General features: G+C 62.4%; 1 protein-coding gene across 1 annotated transcript; it reads right to left on the bottom strand.

Annotated features, from left to right (window-relative positions):
* Positions 1-3860: 3860 nt before the first annotated feature.
* On the bottom strand, positions 3861-7953 carry ZNF574 (zinc finger protein 574). The gene is made up of 2 exons (XM_039512176.1): positions 7872-7953; positions 3861-6981 (listed from the first exon to the last, which is right to left on the bottom strand). Exon 2 carries the CDS (start codon positions 6959-6961, stop codon positions 4409-4411), a length of 2553 nt encoding a protein of 850 aa, XP_039368110.1. The 5' UTR covers positions 6962-6981; positions 7872-7953; the 3' UTR covers positions 3861-4408.
* Between the last annotated feature and the right edge of the window lie 15349 nt (positions 7954-23302).

The raw sequence follows: 23302 nt of genomic DNA, 5'->3' as shown, positions 1-23302 counted from the left end.
GGGAGGAACAGGCGTCCCAGGTGAGGAGGGGGCTGGGCTGCCCCAAGGAGGTGGGACTGATGGTAACAGCTGGACAGTGCAGGGTGGGGGCGGCAGAGGTGGGGTGTCTGGGCACAAGGTGGGGAGCGGCTGCCCGAGCCCAGCGCTGGCCAAGGCCGAGATGGGGGCTCTTAGCCAAGGGAGCCCGAATCGCAGCCCAGGGCGCTGGGAGAGACCCCGGCCCAGGCTGAACCCCAGGGGTACTGGGTGGCAAAAGGCCCCGGGCTGCACAAACCTTCCCACATGCGGCCTGCGAGCGCCCCCGGCCTGAGGGAGGGCGTGAGACTGGCCTGTCCTGGGGTAACTCACCCCTAGGAATGGGGGGGATGCTGGGGCGTCCCTGGGAACGTGGGTTCGAACTGCCCCAGGTCACTGGCTGGAGGGACCCCGCTCAGTTCGGTCTCGAAGGGGGGAGAGATGTGACGAGCTGGGAATGTTCTGAATGTTCCCTCTGAATCCGGTGTTGGTGCCTCAGTGTCCCCTCTGCAGTTCTTAATATCCAGGTGGGGGGATCAGGGGGGTGATTGCTGCAGAGGAAGGGGCCAGTGCACCTAAATGCCTGACACTGTCTCCTAGCAACTGATGGCCTGGGCCCCCCCTCTGCAAAGGTGCCAACTGAAGGTGTTGGAGACAAAGGGGTCAGGTGACCTCCTGGCCCAGGGAAGGGGCTGAGCAGAGGAGGGGGCGCTGGGGGGTGTCAGTCTGGGGCTGGCTGGGGACGAGGAGTGAGGGCAGACGGGGGGGTCTGGCTCCCTGCCCCCCAGAATGGACCCGGCCGAGGGGTCCGGCTCGCGGTACCTACAAGCTCTGTGTTAGCCCCTGTTCCTGGCATCGAATAAACCTCTGTGTTACTGGCTGGCTGAGAGTCACGTCTGACTGCGCCGTGGGGGGGCAGGACCCTGTGGCCCCCCAGGACCCCGCCGGGGGGCTCGCTGGGGGAAGTGCACGGAGGGGCAGAGGATGCTGAATGCTCCAAGGTCAGACCCAGGAGGTGAAGCCGGGGGAGCGTCTTGCCCTGCAGACAGGCTGCTCCGAGGGGGAGGAGGCTCCCAGAGTCCTGCCTGGCCTGGTGGGGAGCAGCTCCAGAGCAGCGCCCGGGGACCCCGTGACAATGTTGCACTAGTGTGTGTCCAGCAGACTGTAGAGTTGTGCAGTGCACAATGTGTGTGCAGCAGGCTGAGTGTGCACACATTGCACTAGCGTGTGCAGCAGGCCAGGTCTGTATGCATTGCACCAGCAAGTGTGCAGCAGACTGAGGGTGTGCAATTGCACTAGTGCATGTGCAATGGGCTGAGGTGTGCACATGTGGGTGTGCACTGCACTAGCAGACTTGCAGCTGGCAGGGGAAGGAGGCAGTATCAGTGAACGAGAGGTGGGGATATGGGTGTGTAAGAGCAGGCACAATGCTGGCACACACGTGTGCCCTGCCACTAGCCGTGCAGGTCACCATGTGGCTGGGTGGTGAGGGGCACATGGAGCCAGGCCCCTGAACTAACACGGGCGGAGCTGGGGCAGGTCCCCCCACCCAGCCACCCCTTGGCCAGCGGCCACACCTCAGCCCCCGTCAGAGTGCGGCCGGCAGCCCTGGGAGCGTCAGACCTTCGGCTGCTCCCCCACCAAGCCCTCGGCCCCCCGGTTCGGTGCCCACACGGGCAGAGAGAGCCTGGGGAACGCCCGGGGGGCAGGGCAGGTGTTGCCGCGGGGGAGTCAGTGGGAAAGATGGTTAGTGACAGCTGGGCGGCGGGGGTTGTATCTCCGAGGGTTGTGTCACCACGTGAGATGGTTAGTGACAGCTGGGCGGCGGGGGTTGTATCTCCGAGGGTTGTGTCACCACGTGAGATGGTTAGTGACAGCTGGGCGGCGGGTGTTGTCAATGTGGGGTGTGTTAAATGTCCACTGACATCACACTACTGCTGAATGAGGGTGTTGTGTCACTGCTGGTTACATCAATGTGCAAGATGGTTAGTGACAGCTGGGTGGCGGCTGTTATTACCACAGGGTGTGTTAGCTGCAGTGTGACACATCCGTGGATATCACAGAGCGTCAGGGTGTTGTGTCACCGCGGGTTGTCAGCCTGTGAGTTGGTGACAGGTGGGCGGCGGGTGTTGTGTCACCGCGGGTTGTCAGCCTGTGAGTTGGTGACAGGTGGGCGGCGGGTGTTGTGTCACCGCGGGTTGTCAGCCTGTGAGATGGTGACAGGCGGGCGGCGGGTGTTGTGTCACCGCGGGTTGTCAGCCTGTGAGATGGTGACAGGTGGGCGGCGGGTGTTGTGTCACCGCGGGTTGTCAGCCTGTGAGATGGTGACAGGCGGGCGGCAGGTGTTGTGTCATCACAGGAGGCGTGTGCAGCGTGGGGGGGAGCCCCACTGTACAAGATCCCTCCCAGGCCCAGGAAATGGCCCCCTGCCAGGACACTCACCCCCCCCACTCCTGTCCAGGTGGGGAAAGGAGAAGGGACACAGCACAGGTGGGGGGCAGGGAAGCAGGTAGGGAATGAACCAGCTCCCCCCCCCCCCCCCCCATCCAGCCTGGAACAGCCGCACCTGGTGCCACAGGAGGGAGGGTGCGGGGGGACAGGCAGACACCGGGGAGACCCGGCCCCCCTGGGCCCGTTGGCTGGGGGTCGCGCGTGTCCGAGGAGCGGCTCCATGGTGGGGGGGGACCCGCGGCCGCTCAGCAGCAGGGGAGCCGGGAACAAGGGGGTCACACAGCTGTAAGGGGCTGCGGGCGCATCACACCGGGGGGGGGGGGAATTGCTCAGCTCTGGGACTCAGGACAGCCCCCCCCCCGGACAGGTCTGGGCTAGTGTTTGCCAGGCCCCTTGGCCGAGGGGCTGGAACCGGGACAGCGGCATCACGCTGCGGGGGAACCGGCTCCATCCAAATCCCGCCCAGGGCGAGAAGGGACCCCCCGTTCGGGGGGGGCGGAACCTGCCGGCGGCGCCCGGCCTGGGGGCCCCTCCTCGCTCGGGGGGGGCCCCCAGTCTCTGGGAGGTTCGGGAGTGGCTGGGGGGGGCCGCGTGCTCACAGCGCCCGGAGGGGTTTGCTGTGTGGGAGCCGCCCAGGCGGGAGCATTATGGGGGCGCAGCCGTACCCCCGTTACAGGCTGTACCTCAGGAATCCCGTCCCCCCCCCCCAAGCCCCCTCACAGGGCGACATCCCCCCCTTCTCCCGCCCCCCAGCATGGGGGAGGGGTTTCAGTACAACAGGACAGGGCCTTGCTAATGGACCCCCCATTGGAACCCCAGGACACCCCCCGACCCTCTAACGGCCCCACCGAGCCCCTAACCCCCCACCTGCCCTTGGGGCCCCCGAGTTCAGCACCGTGGAGTGTTTTCTAGTCCATCCTCCCCCAGGACCAGTCACTCCAGGCTGATTGTTCACTCATGTTTAATTGTAACACGGATACCAAAATGCCCCCCCCAGGGAGGGGTCCAGTTAGCAAAAGTCGGGGGGGCTGTTATTTACGTTGGGGGGGGATGGCTGGCTGGGGGGGTCAATAGAAAAGTGAGCTACTCGGGGGCAGGGGGCAGCTGCCACGGCCTGGCATGGGGCCGGGTTCAGGGGGGTGTTCCTGGAGCGGCAGCCACATGGCAGCGGGGATGCGGCCCCCGGCGGCAGCCAGAGAAGCAAATGGAAGTGCCCTGGTGACGAGTGTGGCCACGAGGGGGAGCCGGGGGGGGCAGCGCCGTGGCCAGAAGGAGCCGCGTGGCCCCGGGCACAGGGACGTGGCCACGAGGGGGAGCCAGAGGGGGCAGCGCCGTGGCCAGAAGGAGCCGCGTGGCCCCGGGCACAGGGACGTGGCCACGAGGGGGAGCCGGGGGGGGCAGCGCCGTGGCCAGAAGGAGCCGCGTGGCCCCGGGCACAGGGACGTGGCCACGAGGAGGAGCCAGAGGGGGCAGCGCCGTGGCCAGAAGGAGCCGCGTGGCCCCGGGCCCAGGGACGTGGCCACGAGGAGGAGCCAGAGGGGGCAGCGCCGTGGCCAGAAGGAGCCGCGTGGCCCCGGGCACAGGGACGTGGCCACGAGGGGGAGCCGGGGGGGGCAGCGCCATGGCCAGGAGCCACGTAGCCCCGGGCACAGGGACGTGGCCAGGAGGAGCCAGAGGGGGCAGCGCCGTGGCCAGAAGGAGCCGTGTGGCCCCGGGACGTGGCTACGAGGGGGAGCCAGAGGGGGCAGCGCCGTGGCCAGGAGGAACCATGTGGCCCCGGGCACAGGGACGTGGCCACCAGGGGGAGCTGGAGAAGCAGCTGGCGCCACGTGTGACCCAGCCATGGCTAGAACAGAAGCTGTGTGGCCACCAGCCGAGAGCTCCGGCACGAGCTGTGTGTGTGGGGGGAGGCTCTGTCCACGCCGTGGCCCCTTCTCCCGGCTCAGACCCCTCCCAGCTGAACGTTCTCCAGGCGACCGCCCGGGGCGCCCTCGGGCTCGGTGGCCACAGCGGGGTAGATCTCGATCGTCTCCATGATGGTCAGGGTGTTGCCGTAGTCCGGGGCAGCGGCGGCTGCCATGGCGGCCGCGGCGGCGGCTTCGGCCAGGGCCTCCTGCTCGTTCTGCAGGCGCTGCTGCTGGTGCAGCTTGCGGTGCTTCCACAGGTTGGAGAAGGAGCGATAGGCCTTGCCGCAGTCGGCGCAGTGGTAGGGGCGCTCGCCGGTGTGGATGCGCCGGTGCTCGGCCAGCCGCACGGCGATGGTGAAGGCCTTGCCGCACTCCTCGCATTTGAAGGGCTTCTCGCCGGTGTGCAGCCGCCGGTGGTCCTTGAGGTGGGTGGACTGGCGGAAGGCCTTGCCGCAGTCCGGGCAGGGGTAGGGCCGCTCCCCGGTGTGGATGCGCCGGTGAACCTGCAGCGAGGTCTCAGTGCTGAACAGCTTCTTGCAGTCGGCGCATTCGAAGCTCTTGGGGCAGGCGGGGCGGCGGGGCGGGGGGGGCGGCGGCGGCGGGGCAGGGGCCTCCTCCTCCAGGGAGGCCGCGGCCCCCCCGTCGTGGAGCAGCTCGTGGGCGCGGAGCCGGGCGGCCGAGCTGACCTTCTTCCCGCAGGTGGGGCACTCGAAGCGGCGGCTCACCTTGCCGCACTTGTGCTCGCGGAGCTGCAGGGCCGTGACAAAGGCAGCGCCGCAGCCGGCGCAGACCTGGGGCTCCCGCCCGGCGTGGCTCAGCTGGTGCACGTCCAGCAGGCGCCGGAGCAGGAAGGAGCGCCCGCACTCCTGGCACTTGTAGGGGTACTCGCCCGTGTGGTGGTAGCGGTGCATGAGCAGGCGGTAGGGCCGGTGGAAGTTGATGCCGCACTCCTGGCACTTGTAGGGGTAGTGGCGGCTGTGCACGAAGAGGTGCTGCTGCAGGGTGGAGGACTGGGTGAAGGCCTTCTGGCAGATCTCGCAGCGGTAGGGGCGCTCGCCCGTGTGGGTCAGCCGGTGGCGCAGCAGGTTGGCCTGGGAGTTGAAGCTCTTGCCGCACTCCTTGCAGTGGAAGGGGCGCTCGCCCGTGTGGGTCAGCAGGTGGTTGCGGACGTGCGACTTCTTCTTGAACATTTTGCCGCAGGTCTGGCACTTGTGGCGCCGCTCCAGCTTGTGCACGAAGCGCTGGTGCCGCACCAGCTGCAGGTGCTTGGAGAAGACCTTGCTGCACATCAGGCAGCGGAAGCTGGGCCCGTTGGCCTCCGCGTTCTCCACCGAGTAGATGATGGCCAGCGGCACAACGTCGTCTGGCTTCTTGGGCGCCGGCGGGGCGGGCGGGGGCTCCGGCGGGGCGGGCAGGGGCGGCTCCGGCGGGGGCGGGGGCAGGGGGCCGTGGGAGCGGCGGTGGTACAGGAACTTGGTCATGTTGAGGAAGGCCTTGCCGCAGGCGCAGCGGTGCAGGGGGTTGGGGGAGTGGCCGCGCCGGTGGGCCAGCAGCACGGCCTCGGTGTCGAAGGCCAGGCCGCAGTCCAAGCACAGGTAGCGCGACTCGCCGCTGTGCTCGCTCCGGTGCTGCCGCAGGGCCAGCGGGGTGGGCAGCACCTTGCTGCAGAGCGGGCACTGGAAGGCGCCCTGCCGGTGGCACTGCAGGTGCAGCTGGAGCTGGTGTGCCGAGGGGAAGGGCTGCTGGCACTCGGCGCACCAGGGCTCCTGGCCGCCCCGCTTGGGCCGGCGCGGCGCGGCCGCCGCCTCCTCAGGCCCATTCTTCAGCTCGTAGCTGTGGTCGCTGGCGGTGATGCTGGGCTCCGAGGGGGCGGGTGCGGCTCCGTTCAGCACGCCCGCCGGCTCCGCTTGCGGGGGCTCCGCCAGGCAGGCGGGCGGCTCTGCCAGCTCCCCGGTGGGCGCAGCGCCCAGGTGCGTGGCCTGGTGCTCCAGGAAGTCCTTGGGCGTCTGGAAGAGCTGCAAGCACTCGCCGCATTCATAGAGCAGCAGCTGCACCGCGCAGCCGTCCCCCCCTGCCGCTGCCGCCTCCTCCGGCTTGCGGTAGGAGTGCTCCAGGTCCACCAGCGCCTGGCTCTGGCCGGCGGGTCCTGCCTCGGCGACGGGGGGTTCCGGGGGGGCGCGGTGGGCCTGCCGGTGAGCCAGCCACACCTCCTGGCTGAGGAACAGGGCCTTGCACTCCACGCACTCGTAGTGGATCTGGCTGGAGGCCGGCAGCTTGGCGGGCGCCTCCGGCTCCTGGCTCAGGCGCTTGAGGTGCAGCTCCTGGTGCTCCAGCAGCTCGGCCGGGGAGAGCAGCAGCTGCCCGCACTCCAGGCACTGGTACTGGCTGCTCTCCTGCACGGCCAGCGCCTGGTACAGCCCGGCCTCGGCCTCGCCCGCCAGCCCCACCACCTCGTAGTGCTGCTCCGGGCCCAGGTGGCTCTGCTGGTGCAGCAGCGCCTCCTCCAGGGAGCCGTAGAGCTGGCTGCACTCCGAGCACACGTAGCGATGCTCCACGTAGAGCAGCGTCTCCTCCGCCGGCTCCGCCATGCCGGGGCGGGGGGCCTCACCTGCCGGGGAGAGACGGGTCAGAGATGGGGTTCCGGGGGTGACACATGGGGGTGACTGCCGGGGGCTCCGTGTGGGGGCACACGGGGCTTTGTGGGGATGACACATGGGAGGGTCCCTGGGGGCTCCGTAGGGGTGACACAAGGGGTGTCCTGGGGTGTGACACGCAGGGGGCTCCAGGGAGTGACACGGTGACACGCTGGGGCTCCGGGGAGTGACACAGGGGAGTGACACGCAGGGGCCGGGGGCTCCATGGGGTGACACGCGGGGGTCCCAGGGGCATGACACGCGGGGAGACACGGGGTCCCAGGGGAGACAGGGCTCCGTGGGGCGGGGTGACACGCGGGGTGACACGCGGGGGTCCCAGGGGAGACACGCGGGGCTCCGTGGGGTGACACGCGGGGGTCCCAGGGGAGACACGCGGGGAGACACGCGGGGCTCCGTGGGGCCACGCGGGGGTGACACGCGGGGGTCCCAGGGGAGACACGCGGGGAGACACGCAGGGGCTCCGTGGGGCGGGTGACACGCGGGGGTGACACGCGGGGGCTCCGTGGGGGTGACACGCAGGGGTCCCAGGGGAGACACGCGGGGGTCCCAGGGGTGACACGCGGGGGCTCTGGGGAGTGACACGCGGGGGGTCCCAGGGGGGGAGACACGCGGGGGGGAGACACGCGGGGGGCTCCGTGGGGGGGTGACACGCGGGGGGCTCCGTGGGGGGGTGACACGCGGGGGGGTCCCGGGCTGCGGATCCCCCCGAGGCTCCTGCCCCGTCTCACGCTCACGGGGGGGGGGATCTGACCCCCACGGCCCCGCCCCCACGCGGGGGCTCCGGGTCCACGCGGGGGGGTGGCGAGGTCACGCGCTGCCCCTCCCCCCCGCGGCCCCGTCTCACCTCCTGGCAGGCCCCGCTCGCTCTCGCTCTCTCGCTGTCAGCCCCGGAACAAGCCGCCTGTCCATTGGCCCAGCGCTGCCGGCCAATCGCGAGGCGCGTTACTTAGCGCCCAGCCAATCAACGCGCCCGGCCCGCAGGCACCGCCCCCTCCCGCGGGGACCCGCATAGGGAGGTTTCGCAATGACGTTGGGCCCGAGTCAAAGCGAGGCTGCTCCGCCATGTTGGCAAGAGAGAGAAAGAGCCCGTTGGGTCAAACCAATGTGAAGCGGGCAGAGGGGGATTGGATCGAACCAATGAGGGGCCGGAGGGGGATTGGAAAATACAGCAATGACTCGCCCTGTTTCCATGGGGCGGGGGGGAGAAAAGCCCCGATGCAGTGATAGGAGGGGGGGGTCTCCTCAGCACCCTCACCCCCCCCGCCTTTCCCACTCAGCCACCAGGGGGCCCCGTGTTCCCGAGCCAGGGACTTGCGGCTGCCGGGAGCCCGGACTCCTGGGTTCTCTCCCGGCTCTGGGAGGGGAGTGGGGGCTGGTGGTTAGAGCGGGGGGGCTGGAGCCAGGACTCCTGGGTTCTCTCCCCGGCTCGGGGAGGGGAGGGAGGCTGGTGGTTAGAGCAGGGTGGGCTGGAGCCAGGACTCCTGGGTTCTCTCCCCAGCTCTGGGAGGGGACTGGTGGTTAGAGCAGGGGGGGGCTGGGAGCCAGGACTCCTGGGTTCTCTCCCCGGCTGGCGAAGTGCTGCTAGGGTGCTTTGAAGCCCGCGGCAGGCTGGGCATGGGGGAGGGGCTAGTCCATGCGTGCCCCTCCCCCCGGCCAGGGGAGGGGGGCGGAGCTTGACCCGAGGCAGTGGGTGTGGCTCCTAGAGAGCGGCTCAAGCCCTGCCCCCAGGTACCCACAGGGATCGGAGCCCTCGGGCCCCAGGCAGAGGGGGAGGGGCAGGGTGTGGGGGTGGCAGAAGACAGAGACCTGGGGCAGGGGGCAGCACCTGCATAGATACCTGTAACCTTGGGGCAGGGGGAGTGGGGGGTGGAGCCCAGGGGCGTGGCCTGGGGTGGTGCCAGACACCTGGGCTGGGGGCGTGGCCTGGGGTGCAGACAGACACCTGGGCTGGGGGCGTGGCCTGGGGTGCAGACAGACACCTGGGCTCGGGGGCGTGGCCTGGGCTGCAGACAGACACCTGGGCTCGGGGGCGTGGCCTGGGGTGCAGACAGACACCTGGGCTCGGGGGCGTGGCCTGGGCTGCAGACAGACACCTAGGCTCGGGGGCGTGGCCTGGGGTGCAGACAGACACCTGGGCTCGGGGGCGTGGCCTGGGGTGGTGCCAGACACCTGGGCTCAGGGGCGTGGCCTGGGGTGGTGCCAGACACCTGGTCTCGGGGGCGTGGCCTGGGGTGGTGCCAGACACCTGGGCTCGGGGGCGTGGCCTGGGGTGGTGCCAGACACCTGGTCTCGGGGGCGTGGCCTGGGGTGGTGCCAGACACCTGGGCTCAGGGGCGTGGCCTGGGGTGCAGACAGACACCTGGGCTCAGGGGCATGGCCTGGGGTGGTGCCAGACACCTGGTCTCAGGGGCGTGGCCTGGGGTGGTGCCAGACACCTGGTCTCGGGGGCGTGGCCTGGGGTGCAGACAGACACCTGGTCTCGGGGGCGTGGCCTGGGGTGGTGCCAGACACCTGGGCTCAGGGGCGTGGCCTGGGGTGCAGACAGACAGAACCAGAACCCCCTTGCAGCCAGAGACATGGACGTGCCCCAGGCTCTGTAAGGAGCTGTATTTCCGGGGGCAGGAGGCGCACACAGACAGGCGGACAGCAGCCAGGCTCTGTAAGGAGCTGTATTTCCGGGGGCAGGAGGGGCACACAGACAGGCGGACAGCAGCCAGGCTCTGTAAGGAGCTGTATTTCCGGGGGCAGGAGGGGCACACAGACAGGCGGACAGCAGCCAGGCTCTGTAAGGAGCTGTATTTCGGGGGGCAGGAGGCGCACACAGACAGGCGGACAGCAGCCAGGCTCTGTAAGGAGCTGTATTTCGGGGGGCAGGAGGGGCACACAGACAGGCGGACAGCAGCCAGGCTCTGTAAGGTGCTGTATTTCGGGGGGCAGGAGGCGCACACAGACAGGCGGACAGCAGCCAGGCTCTGTAAGGAGCTGTATTTCTGGGGCAGGAGGCGCACACAGACAGGCGGACAGCAGCCAGGCTCTGTAAGGAGCTGTATTTCGGGGGGCAGGAGGCGCACACAGACAGGCGGACAGCAGCCAGGCTCTGTAAGGTGCTGTATTTCGGGGGGCAGGAGGCGCACACAGACAGGCGGACAGCAGCCAGGCTCTGTAAGGTGCTGTATTTCGGGGGGCAGGAGGCGCACACAGACAGGCGGACAGCAGCCAGGCTCTGTAAGGAGCTGTATTTCAGGGGCAGGAGGCGCACACAGACAGGCGGACAGCAGCCAGGCTCTGTAAGGAGCTGTATTTCGGGGGCAGGAGGCACACAGTCAGGCGGACAGCAGCCAGGCTCTGTAAGGAGCTGTATTTCGGGGGGCAGGAGGGGCACACAGACAGGCGGACAGCAGCCAGGCTCTGTAAGGTGCTGTATTTCGGGGGGCAGGAGGCGCACACAGACAGGCGGACAGCAGCCAGGCTCTGTAAGGAGCTGTATTACGGGGGTCGGGAGGGGAACACAGACAGACGGACAGCAGCCAGGCTCTGTAAGGAGCTGTATTTCGGGGGGCAGGAGGCGCACACAGACAGGCGGACAGCAGCCAGGCTCTGTAAGGAGCTGTATTTCAGGGGCAGGAGGCACACAGACAGGCGGACAGCAGCCAGGCTCTGTAAGGAGCTGTATTTCGGGGGGCAGGAGGGGCACACAGACAGGCGGACAGCAGCCAGGCTCTGTAAGGAGCTGTATTTCGGGGGGCAGGAGGCGCACACAGACAGGCGGACAGCAGCCAGGCTCTGTAAGGAGCTGTATTTCAGGGGCAGGAGGCACACAGACAGGCGGACAGCAGCCAGGCTCTGTAAGGAGCTGTATTTCTGGGGGCAGGAGGCGCACACAGACAGGCGGACAGCAGCCAGGCTCTGTAAGGTGCTGTATTTCGGGGGGCAGGAGGCGCACACAGACAGGCGGACAGCAGCCAGGCTCTGTAAGGAGCTGTATTTCGGGGGGCAGGAGGCGCACACAGACAGGCGGACAGCAGCCAGGCTCTGTAAGGAGCTGTATTTCGGGGGGCAGGAGGCGCACACAGACAGGCGGACAGCAGCCAGGCTCTGTAAGGAGCTGTATTTCGGGGGGCAGGAGGGACACACAGACAGGCGGACAGCAGCCAGGCTCTGTAAGGAGCTGTATTTCGGGGGGCAGGAGGGGCACACAGACAGGCGGACAGCAGCCAGGCTCTGTAAGGAGCTGTATTTCGGGGGGCAGGAGGCGCACACAGACAGGCGGACAGCAGCCAGGCTCTGTAAGGAGCTGTATTTCGGGGGGCAGGAGGCGCACACAGACAGGCGGACAGCAGCCAGGCTCTGTAAGGAGCTGTATTTCGGGGGGCAGGAGGGACACACAGACAGGCGGACAGCAGCCAGGCTCTGTAAGGAGCTGTATTTCGGGGGGCAGGAGGCGCACACAGACAGGCGGACAGCAGCCAGGCTCTGTAAGGAGCTGTATTTCGGGGCAGGAGGCGCACAGACAGGCGGACAGCAGCCAGGCTCTGTAAGGAGCTGTATTTCGGGGGCAGGAGGCACACAGACAGGCGGACAGCAGCCAGGCTCTGTAAGGAGCTGTATTTCAGGGGCAGGAGGGCACACAGACAGGCGGACAGCAGCCAGGCTCTGTAAGGTGCTGTATTTCGGGGGCAGGAGGCACACAGACAGGCGGACCGCAGCCAGGCTCTGCACGGAGCTGTATTTCGGGGGGCAGGAGGCACACAGACAGGAGGACAGCAGCCAGGCTCTGTAAGGAGCTGTATTTCGGGGGGCAGGAGGGGCACACAGACAGGCGGACAGCAGCCAGGCTCTGTAAGGAGCTGTATTTCCGGGGGCAGGAGGCGCACACAGACAGGCGGACAGCAGCCAGGCTCTGTAAGGAGCTGTATTTCCGGGGGCAGGAGGCGCACACAGACAGGCGGACAGCAGCCAGGCTCTGTAAGGAGCTGTATTTCGGGGGGCAGGACGGGCACACAGACAGGCGGACAGCAGCCAGGCTCTGTAAGGAGCTGTATTTCGGGGGGCAGGAGGCGCACACAGACAGGCGGACAGCAGCCAGGCTCTGTAAGGAGCTGTATTTCGGGGGGCAGGAGGCGCACACAGACAGGCGGACAGCAGCCAGGCTCTGTAAGGAGCTGTATTTCGGGGCGCAGGAGGCGCACACAGACAGGCGGACAGCAGCCAGGCTCTGTAAGGAGCTGTATTTCGGGGGGCAGGAGGCGCACACAGACAGGCGGACAGCAGCCAGGCTCTGTAAGGAGCTGTATTTCGGGGGGCAGGAGGCGCACACAGACAGGCGGACAGCAGCCAGGCTCTGTAAGGAGCTGTATTTCGGGGGGCAGGAGGCGCACACAGACAGGCGGACAGCAGCCAGGCTCTGTAAGGAGCTGTATTTCGGGGGCAGGAGGGGCACACAGACAGGCGGACAGCAGCCAGGCTCTGTAAGGTGCTGTATTTCGGGGGGCAGGAGGCACACAGACAGGCGGACAGCAGCCAGGCTCTGTAAGGAGCTGTATTTCGGGGGGCAGGAGGCGCACACAGACAGGCGGACAGCAGCCAGGCTCTGTAAGGAGCTGTATTTCGGGGGGCAGGAGGCGCACACAGACAGGCGGACAGCAGCCAGGCTCTGTAAGGAGCTGTATTTCGGGGGGCAGGAGGGGCACACAGACAGGCGGACAGCAGCCAGGCTCTGTAAGGAGCTGTATTTCGGGGGGCAGGAGGGGCACACAGACAGGCGGACAGCAGCCAGGCTCTGTAAGGTGCTGTATTTCGGGGGGCAGGAGGCACACAGACAGGCGGACAGCAGCCAGGCTCTGTAAGGTGCTGTATTTCGGGGGGCAGGAGGGGCGCACAGACAGGCGGACAGCAGCCAGGCTCTGTAAGGAGCTGTATTTCGGGGGGCAGGAGGGGCGCACAGACAGGCGGACAGCAGCCAGGCTCTGTAAGGAGCTGTATTTCGGGGGGCAGGAGGCGCACAGACAGGCGGACAGCAGCCAGGCTCTGTAAGGAGCTGTATTTCGGGGGGCAGGAGGCGCACACAGACAGGCGGACAGCAGCCAGGCTCTGTAAGGAGCTGTATTTTGGGGGCAGGAGGCACACAGACAGGCGGACAGCAGCCAGGCTCTGTAAGGAGCTGTATTTCAGGGGCAGGAGGCACACACAGACAGGCGGACAGCAGCCAGGCTCTGTAAGGAGCTGTATTTCGGGGGGCAGGAGGCGCACACAGACAGGCGGACAGCAGCCAGGCTCTGTAAGGAGCTGTATTTCGGGGGGCAGGAGGCGCACACAGACAGGCGGACAGCAGCCAGGCTCTGTAAGGAGCTGTATTTCGGGGGGCAGGAGGCGCACACAGACAGGCGGACAGCAGCCAGGCTCTGTAAGGAGCTGTATTTCGGGGCAGGAGGGGCACACAGACAGGCGGACAGCAGCCAGGCTCTGTAAGGAGCTGTATTTCGGGGGGCAGGAGGGGCACACAGACAGGCGGACAGCAGCCAGGCTCTGTAAGGAGCTGTATTTCGGGGGGCAGGAGGCGCACACAGACAGGCGGACAGCAGCCAGGCTCTGTAAGGAGCTGTATTTCCGGGGGGCAGGAGGCACACAGACAGGCGGACAGCAGCCAGGCTCTGTAAGGAGCTGTATTTCAGGGGGCAGGAGGACACACAGCCAGGCTGACAGCAGCCAGGCTCTGTAAGGAGCTGTATTTCGGGGGGCAGGAGGCGCACACAGACAGGCGGACAGCAGCCAGGCTCTGTAAGGAGCTGTATTTCGGGGGGCAGGAGGGACACACAGACAGGCGGACAGCAGCCAGGCTCTGTAAGGAGCTGTATTTCGGGGGGCAGGAGGGGCACACAGACAGGCGGACAGCAGCCAGGCTCTGTAAGGAGCTGTATTTCGGGGGGCAGGAGGCGCACACAGACAGGCGGACAGCAGCGAGGCTCTGTAAGGAGCTGTATTTCAGGGGCAGGCGGCGCACACAGACAGGCGGACAGCAGCCAGGCTCTGTAAGGAGCTGTATTTCGGGGGGCAGGAGGCGCACACAGACAGGCGGACAGCAGCCAGGCTCTGTAAGGTGCTGTATTTCGGGGGGCAGGAGGCGCACACAGACAGGCGGACAGCAGCCAGGCTCTGTAAGGTGCTGTATTTCGGGGGGCAGGAGGCGCACACAGACAGGCGGACAGCAGCCAGGCTCTGTAAGGTGCTGTATTTCGGGGGGCAGGAGGCGCACACAGACAGGCGGACAGCAGCCAGGCTCTGTAAGGAGCTGTATTTCGGGGGGCAGGAGGGCACACAGACAGGCGGACAGCAGCCAGGCTCTGTAAGGAGCTGTATTTCCGGGGGCAGGAGGCGCACACAGACAGGCGGACAGCAGCCAGGCTCTGTAAGGAGCTGTATTTCGGGGGGCAGGAGGCGCACACAGACAGGCGGACAGCAGCCAGGCTCTGTAAGGAGCTGTATTTCGGGGGGCAGGAGGCGCACACAGACAGGCGGACAGCAGCCAGGCTCTGTAAGGTGCTGTATTTCGGGGGGCAGGAGGCGCACACAGACAGGCGGACAGCAGCCAGGCTCTGTAAGGAGCTGTATTTCGGGGGGCAGGAGGCGCACACAGACAGGCGGACAGCAGCCAGGCTCTGTAAGGAGCTGTATTTCGGGGGGCAGGAGGCGCACACAGACAGGCGGACAGCAGCCAGGCTCTGTAAGGAGCTGTATTTCGGGGGGCAGGAGGCACACAGACAGGCGGACAGCAGCCAGGCTCTGTAAGGAGCTGTATTTCGGGGGGCAGGAGGCGCACACAGACAGGCGGACAGCAGCCAGGCTCTGTAAGGAGCTGTATTTCGGGGGGCAGGAGGGGCACACAGACAGGCGGACAGCAGCCAGGCTCTGTAAGGTGCTGTATTTCGGGGGGCAGGAGGGGCACACAGACAGGCGGACAGCAGCCAGGCTCTGTAAGGTGCTGTATTTCGGGGGGCAGGAGGCGCACACAGACAGGCGGACAGCAGCCAGGCTCTGTAAGGAGCTGTATTTCGGGGGGCAGGAGGCGCACACAGACAGGCGGACAGCAGCCAGGCTCTGTAAGGAGCTGTATTTCGGGGGGCAGGAGGCGCACACAGACAGGCGGACAGCAGCCAGGCTCTGTAAGGAGCTGTATTTCGGGGGGCAGGAGGCGCACACAGACAGGCGGACAGCAGCCAGGCTCTGTAAGGAGCTGTATTTCGGGGGGCAGGAGGGGCACACAGACAGGCGGACAGCAGCCAGGCTCTGTAAGGAGCTGTATTTCGGGGGGCAGGAGGGTCACACAGACAGGCGGACAGCAGCCAGGCTCTGTAAGGAGCTGTATTTCGGGGGGCAGGAGGCGCACACAGACAGGCGGACAGCAGCCAGGCTCTGTAAGGAGCTGTATTTCGGGGGGCAGGAGGCGCACACAGACAGGCGGACAGCAGCCAGGCTCTGTAAGGAGCTGTATTTCGGGGGGCAGGAGGCGCACACAGACAGGAGGACAGCAGCCAGGCTCTGTAAGGAGCTGTATTTCGGGAGGCAGAAGGGGCACACAGACAGGCGGACAGCAGCCAGGCTCTGTAAGGTGCTGTATTTCGGGGGGCAGGAGGCGCACACAGACAGGCGGACAGCAGCCAGGCTCTGTAAGGAGCTGTATTTCGGGGGGCAGGAGGCGCACACAGACAGGCGGACAGCAGCCAGGCTCTGTAAGGAGCTGTATTTCGGGGGGCAGGAGGCGCACACAGACAGGCGGACAGCAGCCAGGCTCTGTAAGGAGCTGTATTTCGGGGGGCAGGAGGCGCACACAGACAGGCGGACAGCAGCCAGGCTCTGTACATTTCTTTATTTCCCCGTGGGCAACACACTCAGTTACAAAAATGTCATTAAAAGAAGCAAAAAACCCACGAACAAGAAACGAGCTGGGAGCTGGACTCACACAGACAGCACCCCACTGCCCCCCCCCCGAGGAGGGAAGGCGCAGGGGAGCGGGAGTGGGGATCTGGCAGGGAAGGGACTAGGAATAGCACAAGAGGGAAGCTCCTGGGGGGTCGGGGGCAGAAGGAGCTGGGGGGGGAGACCAAGGAGGTGGGAGTGGGTGGCAAAGGGAAGCAGGGACCCATGGAGATGGGGGAGGGGCGGGAGGCTCGGGGGCTGGGGTGAGCAGGACAGAGACATTGGGGGAATGGAGGGAGGGAGAGAACCTCGCTCTGGACTGGGGGGTTCAGCAGGGGATGCCTCGATGTGGCCTCTGTCCCAAGGCTCCAGCCCCCCCAGCTGTGCTGGAAGGGGTGAGAAGCCAGACTCACCCCACTGCGATCCCTGCAACTGCCCCAGATACACCCATAGCAAATCCCACGGCAGAGGCAGAGCCCCCTACCACACAGGGCAAGATAGAACCCAGGAGTCCTGGCTCCCAGCCCCCTGCTCTAACCACTACACCCCACTCCCCTCCCAGAGCCAGGGGGAGAACCCAGGTGTCCTGGCTCCCAGCCCCCTGCTCTAACCACTACACCCCTCTCCCCTCCCAGAGCCAGGGGGAGAACCCAGGAGTCCTGGCTCCCACCCCCCTGCTCTAACCACTACACCCCATTCCCCTCCCAGAGCCAGGGGGAGAACCCAGGAGTCCTGGCCCCCACCCCCTGCTCTAACCACTACACCCCATTCCCCTCCCAGAGCCAGGGGGAGAACCCAGGAGTCCTGGCTCCCAGCCCCCTGCTCTAACCACCAGCCCCCACTCCCCTCCCAGAGCCAGGGGTAGAACCCAGGAGTCCTGCCTCCCAGCCCCTCTGCACACGCCAGCCAGGGACCATGGGTTCCTGACGTCAGGCCCTGGGCTGGGGAGGGGGCAGAGCACAGGGGCAGGAGCTGGAGAAGCGGGTGAGACTGACACAGGCCGGGCTGGCAGAGCAGAGGGGAGGGAGAGAAGGGGGCAGGGCAGACAGTTGTGAGGTGGGGGAGGGACAAGGGAGGCCGGGAGAGGGGGCCCTGGGTCTCAGGGCAGAGGGAGGAGGGGACGAGGGAGCCCCGCCACCCCCCAGCGTAAGCCGGAGGAGTTGGGGAGGGGGCGAGAGACAGACGGACAGAGCCACACAGGTACCCGGCTCAGCCTCCCCCGGCCAGGAGACGAGCCGCTCAAATCCCCATTTGTGGTCTCGTCACCAGCATCCTCCTGCTTTGGGGGTGGAGGGGCCGGGGCCGCGCGCAGCGACTTACTGGGGGCGCCTGGGAGTTTTGACGTATTTTTTTTTTAGCATTTTTGTCATTATTTTTCTGCATCCCGACTACGACTCTTTCCCCGTCCCTTAGGCAAAGGGAGCAGGGCTGCGTGTGGTGACTGGAACATCTTTGGTTTTTACTTCTCCTAACTTCTACCCTGACAAAGCGATTCCTAGTTACTCCCGTTCCCGCCTTTGGGTTCAAGCCGCGTTTAGGACTTTGCGGTTTTTTCTTTAGTTCTCTAGTCAAAGCTGAGCTAAAGGTCTGCCCCTCCGGGAGGTAAGGGGTTAAATCTACCCCAAGAGTTGGAAAGCAGTTTGGGTCACACACCACCAGCTCTGCACCACAAGCCTCGCTGCTCTCGCCACTGGGACATTTTCGAAAGCCCCTAAATCTCCTAGGAACGTAAACCTGCCGCAGCTCCCGTGCTAGGTCAATTCAAGAGCGACTGACCCACTCCAGAGCAAACCCAGTTCCCAGCAAGGGAGTTGCTCCAAGTGAAGTACATTGATTTCAAAACTCATGTTGGCATTTCCAGAGTGAATTCCACTAAACTGAATTAAGTCCACTTTAATTCTGAATAGCAGCATCCACACGAGAATTTTAATTAATCCGCTCTAAATTCACACCTTTAGTTAATTTGGATTAATTTGCCTGGATGTCCCCATGTAGACAAGCTAAATCCATATAAATGTGAGGGGTTTGCATTGTTCTCCTGAAGCCAGTTAAATGTACTCTTTTGACTGTCTACAAAACCTGCTGCATGGGAAATGCACTGATTTACCAAAGTAGGTTTCTAAAGCAATCTAGTTAAATGAGAACACCTCTCTTCTTTGGAGTTAAACCTGCCTGAAACAGCTTCATCTTAAATCAGCACCAAACCAGCTGAATTCAGTACCAAACCGGGTGAACTCAGTGCCAAACTGGGCGAATTCAGTACCAAACTAGGCAAATTCAGTACCAAACCGGGTGAATTTGGTACTAAACCCAGTGAATTCAGTACCAAATCCGGTGAATTTGGTACTAAACCAGGCAAATTCAGTGCCAAGCCAGGTGAACTCAGTGCCAAACTGGGTGAACTCAGTACCAAACTGGGTGAACTCAGTACCAAACTGCGCAAATTCAGTACCAAACCAGGTGAATTCAGTACCAAACCAGGTGAATTCGGTTCTAAACCCAGTGAATTCAGTACCAAATCCGGTGAATTCAGTACCAAATCCGGTGAATTCAGTACCAAACTGGGCAAATTCAGTGCCAAACTGGGTGAATTCAGTACCAAACCGGGTGAACTCAGTGCCATATCAACCCCAAGGCCTTATTCCCAGGGGGAAAATGTTTCCCTGCGACTTCAGTGTTTTCAGCATGAATGTCTGGGCCCCCCACACAACGGAGCTCTTTCTGCTCCTCCAGTGACAAGCCAGCTCCTTCGGAAGCCAGCCAAGGTTGAACTTGTCTACATGGGGGCTCTGAGCCAACCAGCTACAGCACTGCAGCTCCCCATGGGGATTTGGTTTGTGTCTTTTTCCAAGTTTAACTGAATCCACTTTCAAAGGGATACAGCTGCCCCTGGAAAGAGGGAAATTCACACACGGAGCTAATCCGGAATAGCGTGAGCGCCTCCCATTCACACCCTCCCTTACTCCAGACTAGCTCCCCAGCCACACGCCTTCCAGAGGTGCCAGTTGTTCGAACCGGGCACTGTCCTGAGTGGATACCCGGAAATGGGCTTAAATCCGTGTGACCTCAGAGTTTCTGGGTTAAGATAAATGGAGCTGCAAATCGATCTAAGAGTTTGACTAGGGGTTTGTCTACATGGGGACCCTCAGTGTTAATCTGAATGAATTTTGAAAGGGGATCAGCTGAAGTCCATTAAACCCCTTGTGCGACGCTCTCATTCCAAATATAAGTGGGCTTCATTTGGTTTAGTTTAATTCACTTCCAAAATTAATGCACTTTACATGCTTAATTCACTTCCAAAACTAATTCACTTAAAAGGCTTAATTTGCTCCCAAAATTAATGCACTTCAGCTAATCCATTTTACATTCACACCTTTTGTTAATTCAGATTAACTTTCCTGGGTATCCTCATGTAGACAGACCCTAATTTGCTTTGAACCTCCCTAGTTTTGGCTAACCCGGAGCAATCTGTGTGAGGACTAAGCCTTGGTGTAAACGGGAATAAGGCTCGTGTCTCTTTTTTTCTGTGGCCCGGGGCCTGGCCCTGACCAGACTCGACTTGCAGGGGACTCCTGTTTGTGTGAGTTAAGCTACATCGGGCCTTGGCACTTGCAGGGGACGGGACCCGAGCCCCTGCTGAGACAGAGGCCCCCAGGCAGCCCTTCCACCGTCACCGAGGCCAGCGGCACCTGAGCCCTTGGCATTTTTGTCTAAAAACAAGCAGTCGAGGAGGGAGGTTATTTCTCAGGGACCTTTTAAATTGCCATCGATTGCGGGGGCGTGGGAGGAAGTGCCGCCTCACCCCACCGGGCAGAGAAGCCCCCCATACCATGCAGCTACAGGAGGAGGAACTGGGGGGGAGGGCAACACCCCCCCCGCCAACATCCAGGAGGCTGCTCTGGTATAAGACTTTGGTATCTCTTCTTCTGCCCGGATGTGAAAAAGGAAGTCCCACCCTGTAGAGAACAGGAAGTCCAACCCCTCAGAGAACAGCAAAGAGGAAGTGCTATCTCGGAGGGGATGAGAAGTCCCGCCCCGACACAAAGAGGAAGTCCCGCCCCGACACAAAGAGGAAGTCCCGCCCTGCAGAGTAGAGAAGTCCTGCCCCCACACAAAGAGGAAGTCCCACCCTGCAGAGTACAGAAGTCCTGCCCCCACACAAAGAGGAAGTCCTGCCCTGATGCAAAGAAGTGCTACCCTGTATGGAAAAGGAAGTTCTGCCCTGCTGTCAATATTCTCCGCTACGGTGAATGGGACGTCCTTGCCATTGTGGAACAGGAAGCCCTCGCATGCAAAGAAATCTCAGTTTCTGTGCCAAGGAGGAAGTCCCACCCTGCCACCTCTGCTTCGCTCTTACCCTCTCCCATCTGGTTCTCAATCATGTTGCTCAGAGGCACCTTCACCCTGCCCCAGGAACTCCTTTCCCCACACACAACAAACGCTGGTGGCTGCCATGCTCACACAAACCATTTTCTCCAGCACCCTCCTTGGACGCAAGCCCCTCGGACAACCACCTCCACGGTCCAGCCCCACATCCAGGGTGAACTGGAGAGTGCAGGTTTACAACCATGAGAACTAAAGCTAGAACAAACTGCACAGCAAGCTGGGAGAGCGAGGCCAGCCAGGAGAACTCCTTGTTACCTACATCCAGGAGGACTTGGAGCAGCTTGGGAAAACTCCAAGGCCTCGGTGTTACCTGGAGGGCAACCTGGAATGGCAAGAGTCACCTAGAACCATCCAGCTTTTCTTGGAACATCTGATGTGACTCACAGGCTCTGTTAGTACTTGGAGACTCAAGCATAACCTAGGATGATGAGTCACCTAGAATGCCCAAACTGAGACACAATACTAAGTTTGACCTGAAGAGCTCAGAACTGCTTAAAGAATTGAGAGTAATCTAGAACACTAAGCATCACCTAGAACATTTAGCACATAGCCAAGAACAGCTCGATATCTTAGAGCACCACTTAAAGAATCAAGTGTCATCTAGAACACTCCCAATGGTTTTGAACAGCTGGAGTAACATATACCCTGCAGTTCTGCTTGGAGAACGCAGGTCCTATCTGGAATATCAAGTGTCACCTAGAATGCCCAACATGACCCAGAACAGCTGGAGTGATCTAGAGTCTCCAATAAAACACAGAAATCTTATGAGTAATTTGGAGCACCAAGAGTCACCTAGAACATCCAATGCATGGCCCAGAACAGCTAGCATGACCTGGAGATTTCAGAGTTGCTTAGAGAATCAAGAATGACCAAAAAAATCAAGTGTCACCTAGAACATCCAGCACATGTGCTAGTTCATGCCAGAAGCCCAGGACATGGCACATCACAGAGCAACCTAGAATTCCTCAGTGTAGGAGGCATCTTGGATCAGCAAACACTGAGTGATTCAAAGTCCTTTATGGCTCCATTGACCCAGTTCTAGCATGAGAATTGTACAGGGGCCAAAAATTTTCCCTCCCTTCTTTCCTCATCACACAGAAACCGCGGGAGAGTTTGAGGGGGAAAAGTTGTATTTCCGGAGGGGGGCTTTGGCACTACGAATGCAGTTCCCCTTCCTCTCCCCGCACCTGCTGACAGGGTCCCGATCCCCTTTAACTCGTCTTTGGTTGCAAGATTTTTTTTTTTAATTAAAAACTTTTTTTTAAAAATGACGACAGGAAAAACAACCCTCCCCCACAGAACAGAATATAAAAAAGTCACTCAGAATATCTGTTACATTATTATTATTAATTTTTCAAGTCACTTCTAAGTCCCACAGTTACAAATAAATTAACAAGACAGGATCAGACCCTGGAAGATTAAAACTTAAAACGTTTAAACACTAGGAACTGACTACCTTTGGCAAAGTCATCGCGATTTTCCACCCCTCCTGTGTCAGTTACTGGGAGAGGGCGGCAGCGGGGAAGGGTTCGGATGCTGGCACTGTCCTCTCATAGTGTCCGGAATGGGCATCGCCCTGGCTCACAGACCGGTGGCAGATGCTTCCCCCAGTCCACATGGGGAGAGGGGTGCAGCGAAGCACCATCATCCTGGGGTGTTACTCGAGATCCCCAACCTGACCTGGCTGAGTCTGGAGAGGGGCTGGCTAGGTTGGGGGATGGACTGGTGGCCTTGGGGGAATCCTCCCTCCCCCGTCAAGATTCCTCCAGCCCTGCGCCCGCACCACCACCACCCCCAAACAAAAAGGAAAACCCACGAAGGAAAGGAAATGGAGGGTCGCTCCTGGGGGCTCCGCGGGACGATGGGAGAGGTCGCCGCTCCCCTCCCCCGTCCGGCACACCCCCTAATAAAGCATTTCTATTTGGTTTATCTTTAAAGTAGATGAGGTATATGGCAGGCTATCTCCAGAGAACCTTGTGGTGGGTCCCACGGCACTGTGGGGGGGAGGGGATCCCCAGCCCAGCCCCTCCCTGCTGCCCCCCCAGTCCTGACTGGCTTGCCAGCATGGAGGTGTGTACGTCAATATTTGGTTTCACAGCTGTAGTTTAAAGCTTGTTTGGATACTTATTCTCAACCCCTCTCTGGGGAGGGGCATTGGGGGGCTGGCTCAGGGGAAGTGGGGGGGCCATGGATGCATTTCATAGGGATTCATGAGCCTCCCATCACAGCCTCTCTTGCAAGAGGTTCAGTTATGGAACTGATGGGAATCATCATCATCTCGCAGGGAGAACGTGGGAGAGCCGGGGAGAGAACCCAGGAGTCCTGGCTCCCAGCCCCCCTGCTCTAACCACCAGGCCCCCTATGAAATGCAGTCCCAGTGGAAGGGATACCCCATGGCTCAGGTTAGCCATGAACAGACTCACAGACACCATAGAAAGCCCATGGCCCCCTGCTCCCTCCACGACAGCCATCTCACTTGCCCTCTTTCACTCCTCTTCCCCGTTAGGTTCTGGGGTCGCCCCCCACCAATGCCGAGTACCCAACACTCCCTGTTCCGCTCCTGGAGATAGGGTCATTTTTGGTCTAAAATCCTTTTTTTTTTTTTAAACAATTTTTGGTTTTTTGGGTTTTTTTTGTCATCTCAAACTTTTTGCGTTTGGGTTTTTTTGTTTTGTTTTTTTTTGTTTTTTTCATTTTTGTCGTTTTTTATCTATACAGTAAGAAGCAATAAAGCAGAACATAGAATTTCTCTCTATAAAAAAGGGACGAGTTCCCTCTCCCTCTCCCCCCACCCCAAACCAAAAATAGTCCCAAAAGAAAGAAAGAAGAGAGTTCACTAAAACAGTTACATTCCACCTAGAAACTCGTTCAGGCAGCACGTCCGGGAGAGAGCAGCCACCCCAAACGCTGTTCCTCTCCCTTCGAGATGAGAACTGCAAGTCTGGGGCTGGCTCCCCTCCCTCACGCACCTTACAG

Source organism: Mauremys reevesii, linkage group 24 (assembly GCF_016161935.1).
Source record: "Mauremys reevesii isolate NIE-2019 linkage group 24, ASM1616193v1, whole genome shotgun sequence".
Lineage (NCBI taxonomy): Eukaryota > Metazoa > Chordata > Testudines > Geoemydidae > Mauremys > Mauremys reevesii.
Note: the sequence above shows the minus strand (reverse complement) of the source record. Positions and strands in the feature narration are given on the sequence as shown.